Source organism: Orbicella franksi, chromosome 8 (assembly GCF_964199315.1).
Source record: "Orbicella franksi chromosome 8, jaOrbFran1.1, whole genome shotgun sequence".
In the NCBI taxonomy this organism is placed as follows: domain Eukaryota; kingdom Metazoa; phylum Cnidaria; class Anthozoa; order Scleractinia; family Merulinidae; genus Orbicella; species Orbicella franksi.
This window is the reverse complement of record NC_138152.1, coordinates 14,175,131-14,181,902: the sequence shown is the minus strand read 5'-3', so window position 1 is coordinate 14,181,902 and position 6,772 is coordinate 14,175,131. Positions and strand designations below refer to the sequence as shown.

Genomic DNA, 6,772 nt, shown 5'->3' with positions numbered 1-6,772 from the left:
TTGATCTGCTGATTTTTTTGCGCGCTAAAAAGCAAATAAAATCAAATAAAATACAGCAGCAAGATGGTGTTAATTGTAGTGAATCCTATTCCTGGAATTAAACTCGCACCTTTTGTTGAGTCCATGAGGTGTGAGGGTGCATAATTGAGCACACCAAAAGGCCTCTCTTGTGAGCAAACGGTCATCAAGACTATTATTATTGACACTAAGATTACACAGCTGTTCAATAATTCAAAATTCAAAATCTGCCAGAGCATGAGGTTCTTTGTTAAAATGAATAGCTTTTTAGCGGGCGTTTTGCTATTTTTATTATTACGTAATTCTTATGTAATCTTATGTGAAAATTTTTTTTTTATTCTTTGTTCTCTTTGTAAGTTATTGTTTTGTAACTTATTTAAGGCTTTTTCACTTTTTGTAAATTTTATTCCGAGTATTGATATTCTTAGTGTTGAAGAAGCCCGAATGGGCGAAACGTCCACTTAAATTAAAGACCTCCTACTCACCGTTTGACCTTCAACCACCTCATAATACTAGGCAAATATTTTCTTTATATCAACGCTCTAAATAATACTATGTTCGTTTTCAGCGACTTCATCTCATTAGTGCAGGATAAAATCGAGATAGAAAAATATATTGCTGCAACTTCGAATGGCGAAAGGGAATTTCAACAGAAGTGGAAATTCCTTCTCACCATTTAAGGCGTTTCCCGTAGTAATTAGTTGCAAGGTCTTTGTTTCTCTTTTTTTTGTTTGTTTTGTTGTTGTTGTTGTTGTTGTTGTTTTTTTTTTGTATAATTAAGTAATTACATTGTATTGTAACTCCTTAAGTAACGTAATGTGTAAGTCATAATAAGCAATCAATGTGTATTGTAAGTAAGTAACGTAATGCCAAGTATTGTAAATAGGTGTTTTTTTTATGTATTGTAAGTGACGTTTGTAAGACGGTAAAAGCATTAGAAATAATAATAATAATAATAATAATAATGATGATGATAACAATAATGTAGTGTATTGTAAGTAGGTTAGTTATTGTTGTGAGTAGAGTAAGGCAATGTAAATAATTGTGTGTTTAGCAATAAAAAAAAAAAAAAAAAAAAAAAGACCTCCTACGAGAAAAGTTCGCATCTTCTTCTGTTTATTCAACCTATATATATATATATATATATATATATAGATAGATAGATAGATAGATAGATAGATAGATATAGATAGATAGATAGATAGATATAGATAGATAGATAGGTAGATAGATAGATATAGATAGATAGATATAGATAGATAGACAAACAAACAAAAACAAAAAGGAAAAAAAACAATGCTTACAGGCTTTCCCGCCCTCTCCTTTTCTCTCCCAGACCACGCTCATCTCCCGCCCGCTTTTTTTGATCGTCCCCAATGACATGGGAGAGCCAAGAACAGGCTAGGATGTCATTTCCATTTGTAACCAATCATTAAACATATATAGATTTTTTTGTAGTTGTGTAATATGTAATGTTTTAATGAACATATTAATAACGTTCCTTTGCAATTCCGCAAAGGTTTTGCGTTCAATTTGTGCTTACTGCATACTGAAAGACTGTTCGTTTGTTTTTAAACTTCACCCTCCCACGATCCGCTTAAAGACTGATTTCCCCTCTTAAGAGCTTCTGCCTTAGAGAGCAAGGAAGACTTGGAAATAAGGGTGCTCCGGTTTTTCGAAAAATCCCCATAAAAAGTTCTTTGCAGACTTATGTACTTACGTTTTATCTTTATTCATCGTTTTCCACCCGGGTTCTGGATATCAGGCCCATGGGGGTCCTGTGAAGTTAATTTTCCACCAAATTTTAGGAACTTTTTAACAACTCCCTCACAGAGTAAGAAATAATTTCAAACAAAACCAAAGTCATCCACGTAAAGCCTAATGCTTAGGCTTTTATCGGAAGAGATATTTGCTCGCGAGAATATTTTTGTCGCCCGCACATAATAGAGTACAACATCGAAAAATATGTGGCACCTGACTCCGATTCATCTATATTAATGCAAAGTAACCACACTTAACAGTAACTATAATCAGGACACAGTAGGCTTAGAGAATAGAACAATGCTTGAACTTGTGTGACTCATACTAAGTTTCGGTCAGTGTAAAACGCAGACTGCAGACTGAAAACTTTAGCTAAAATTCTAAACAATTATACATTTTTTAGCGCTCTTGCCTTCGTTCGAGATACACATCGCAACAGGAAAATATTTTCAAGACAAAAGTGCCCACTAAAAACTGATTTTCCCTTTGTTTCTCCTCCATGATGATCTGTAAGGTGATACAAAACAAAATACAATCTATTTTCTTCTTTTTTCTTTTTTGGAATATAATTGAATTTTATTTCTCTAGGCAACTTTGTCGATAAAATCCCATAAAAGCAATTTTAAGAGCGGCTGATGATATTCTTTCGAACAGCATCATTAAATTGATGCTAATGTTTCTCTTTGAAAAAAGCCTCCCATGCAGACATTCTTTTGTCTCGACAGACAATCCTCCCCAACGAACGTCAGTTAAAAGAAACAGCTATTTATAAATTATAGCGTGCATCCAAATGTTGGAAGTCTGCGGTAGCTCTGCACTTTGCAATTCAAAAAAAATAATAATAATAAACGCGAGACACCAAAATACTAAGGTGGGCTTTCAACGAATGTGTAAAATTGTCAAAATAGTTTGAATGTGGGGGTCATATTGATCCCCTCACAGGAGAGTGTTTGGCTGTTTGACTGTTTGGTTGTTTGTCTTTTTCACACACAATTACCTCACGCTGATTGGTTATCTAGTAATCTCCATGCAGCTGACGATTACAAAACACCCCAGTGAAAACTCACTGTCGGAAACGCGTTCTAAAGCCCCTTAGGAGTCTGAATTAAAAGTTGTCCTTCTCACGGCTTTCGCAAAACAGACGTTCCGAAATACAAATTTAAATATACCTTGTCAACAGGATCGAGTGGCGCTTGGTTAGTATTCGCCGCGGAACTTAGCGACCCTGATCCACGTTTCTGATGGATCTTTTTCAATGTCCTACCAGCTTTTTGGCTTTGATGATATCATTCAGCACAATAACAACTTCAAAAGGTAACCTTGCATGCATATACCCTCTGTTACATCAATAGTTATTCTTCAATCCACTTCAGAACTTTCTTAATATAATTAAACATGTATTTGATGGATTATATGAACACAGGTACACCTAACAATATAGATGCACGAGGTGGAAGTACCAGCCGAGGAGTTCACAATGGCATCGCTTTTGTCAACTTTAAGGCCCACAAGTTCTCGTACTTAAACATCACAAGTCTTGGTACTGATTATGTTCTCAATGGAAAAGAATGTGGCGTTGCATGTGTGAACATACCATCATCTTTGTCCTTTAACCTGGTTGCATTTTATGACATCAACGGAAGAATCTTATGTAAACTACTCCCATCTGACAAGTACAACAACTCGGACAAGTTCATAAGCGGTCAATCTTTCTATCACTTTAGTATTCTGGTAAGTACTTAAATGACGGTCTCTTTGAAATCCTCTTTGTAAACAATCTGCCTTTTTTTTTTTTTTTTTTTTTTTTTTTTTGCAAATTACTAGAGAGACGTTGGCATCAGCAATGTATAATGTCAATACAAATGACATGAATATAACGGAATCCATGATTTGAGAGGCCTAATTTTGTTCAACTGACAATGGTAACGAAACACAAGCAATGAATAGGTTAAACTTTTTAAGCTTGCGCAACAAAGCTAACAGGGAGTTCAACTCCCTGTATGAGTTCATCTGAATCAAAACACAGTCAGAAAGGGAGATCTTTTCACTTAAAATGTTTCTAGCAAATACTGCGCCCTCATTTCTTGCTACAAAAATGTTACTGTTAAACAGGATGGAAAAAAAACATATAAAGGATATGACAGGACAAGCAGTATAAACAATATTTTAGGTAGGAGCAAAGGCTGCTTGATATACATGACTTGAGAGGCCCAATTTCTTGAAACGTAAAATAATTATGAATAATAACAAGCACAAACTAAAAATTGAATAAAGCGTTTTCTGGTAAAAATATTAAAAATGTGAGCTTTCAACAGCCAGTCTACTGTCTTCGACGGATAAAATTTGTTTCTTCACAAATTTTATCCATCGAACACAGTAGACTGGCTGCTGAAAGCTTACAATTTTTTAATAATTTTTACCGGGGAAGGCTTTATTCTTTTTAATTATGATCAATACTGGTAAGGTATCCATGATATTTTTACAAACTAAAGACTCCAATGGCACGTACTCAGCAGGTACAAAGCTCAAACCGCAAAGCTACAGCTAGCAACCAGGGCAACCACCCAACTCATTTATTTGTCATGAAGCAAAAAAATAAATCCACGTAGGAAGATCTCGTCACTTCCAATTTTTCGGCAAAAACAAACAAACAAACAAACAAACAATTAAATTAAACAAAAAAAAAAACAAAAGAAAACAAAAACAAAAACATAACTGCGCACTCATTTTCTCTACAAAAATTCCCTTATATATGGGCGCTACAAAGATATCAAATTTTACTTTTAGAGCAGTAAAAATAACATCTTACGAACAAGCGTACCTTGTTGACAGGGATTAACAGTGATAAAAAATAACCATAACGGAATACTTGTTTGTATTTTTGTTGACAAAAAAAGAAACAAATTCTGCAAATGTCGGTAAGAAATTTCAATCGGAAATGGAGGGAGAGCTTTCGCGGTCTGAGCAACGTAAAATGTAAGCCTCCAAAACTGTTTATATATATAATTTCGACACTGTCATTAATAATAATTTGCTTTCTTTTCAACTCTTTTTGGCCCTCATCCGAAATAGTGAAAACGTTTAATGATCCTACTTGGCACTGGCACACAATGGCGACGTTCCTTCATTTCTACTCGGCTGAACTGTCGGTATCATCTTAATTCAAGCCTTTCTTAAATTTGAAGAACAAGGAATCACCCCGCCACCAGACGTTTAGGGCTACGGTCCTCTACATCTAGATAAAACGGCCAAGATGTGTTGCCGTCAGTTTTCTCGAAAAATATCCGAATAGTTAGTTATTGGGAATTTATATAATAATTGAACTTTAACAAAGGAAATTCTAGATATTCCAGTGAACCTTCAACAAGGGATAATTAAAGATCTCTCTGTTAAATTATTAGCAAAATGGTGTTAACTTGTGAGAATCGTTACAAACTTGTTGCATGCAAATTATAAAGAAAATCTAATGACTAGATTTTCTACAAACAAAACTGATTTTAAAGGCCTGTTTATTTTTATTCATCTTGCCATGGCAACGGCACATACGTCAGCTTAACCATCAAAAAAACCAAAGTTTGTGTTGTTAACTTGCTTGCTGCCATTTTTGGCGACCGAGGGATCAAGGGTTTTAGAGAAAAAGGTGAATGAAACACAGGTATCAAAACTTGTGTTCAGCCACCTTAAATTAGCTTAGCTTTGCTTATATTTGCTTAGCTTACCTTCATTTACTAAATATAAGTTTGTTTTTTAGTCTCCATGTATGCGTGGACCGTGCCAGAACGGTGGAACTTGCGTATCACTTTATGAGAAGAACAGCTATCTGTGCGTTTTTGTGAAAGGATTCACAGGAAGTATTTGCCAAACAGGTAAGACGGCGATAACACTTGAACGATGATATACGTCAATATAATTTTAAAGTCCAAAATGTTCCTTGACTACGCCAGAATTTCTTTTCTTTTCTAACTTTTGTTCATCTTTTAAAGGGCTTAAGTAAGATACACCCCAGGCTTAAAAGAAGAAACATATGATCATAAATAACAACATGGACAGCAATAACATTAATACAGGCCTCGAGGCAAAAAGATTACAATGAAGGAAACCTGTAAAAATGAGTTTCTGGTCTGCTATCTTCTCGCGACCAACAATTAACAGTAAAACCGGCTCCTTGTTCCTCTTGCAACTAAAGATGAGTGGCCATTAGTTTCCCAGCCAGCAAGAAATCGTGCGTGAAACAGATATTTCAAGGAGTTGCACGTCCGTTGCGTGCCTCTGACTGGAATATGATAATGGTGGACGTCTGAAAAAAGACGTGTGTATCCAAATTCTTGTGCTTATTTTCGGGAGACAGCAGAGGGACAGTAGACATGCAGTAGAGCTTAGTGACAGTATAAATTACCTTTAATTAAATTACAATATAAATTACCTTTAAATTGAAGGAAACCTGAAAATAGTAGTTTACTAAGATGGAAAAAAAAAAGGTAATATATATAATAATCCCTAAAGGAACAAGGATAGTTAACGATGGAAAAGATTAACACGGATTACAAACGATGAACTTGAATAATTTACGCTAGACTTTTTACGATACCCAAACTGTGACGAAGCTCCACTTCAAATTTTAAATATCACTGTAGATTACTGAACGTGCTATCGCAGTCTACAAATAGCTAGATTTGGTGTACAAATTTTTGCTCCGGTCTCCGTCAAATAAAACATCATATGTTGTAATTTTTCTCCTTTCAATCTTGTCTTCTAAAACAGATATCGATGACTGTACAAGTCATCCCTGTAATAACAACGGGACCTGCAAAGACCGAGTGAACGGATTCAATTGCAGCTGCGCTTCAGGATATAATGGACCGCGATGTGAAAAAGGTAACTGTTGGTTACATGAAAAAAATTTGAACAAATCCAATTTTGTTTTATTCTTCATATTAGGATATGTGATCATGATAAGGCCAAAAATACAGACAATCAATCAACAAATGGGATC

At 35.0% G+C, this 6,772-nt stretch overlaps 1 protein-coding gene and 1 long non-coding RNA gene across 3 annotated transcripts in view; one reads left to right on the top strand and one right to left on the bottom strand.

Moving 5' to 3' along the window:
• LOC145494874 (uncharacterized) overlaps positions 1-6,772 on the bottom strand; it is a 246,763-nt gene that overhangs the window by 223,501 nt on the left and 16,490 nt on the right. The window lies entirely within an intron of this gene.
• Positions 3,108-6,114, top strand: LOC145495959 (uncharacterized). Its single transcript, XM_081475553.1, has 2 exons — positions 3,108-3,510; positions 5,531-6,114. Exons 1-2 carry the CDS (start codon positions 3,175-3,177, stop codon positions 5,672-5,674), a joined length of 480 nt encoding a protein of 159 aa, XP_081331679.1. The 5' UTR covers positions 3,108-3,174; the 3' UTR covers positions 5,675-6,114.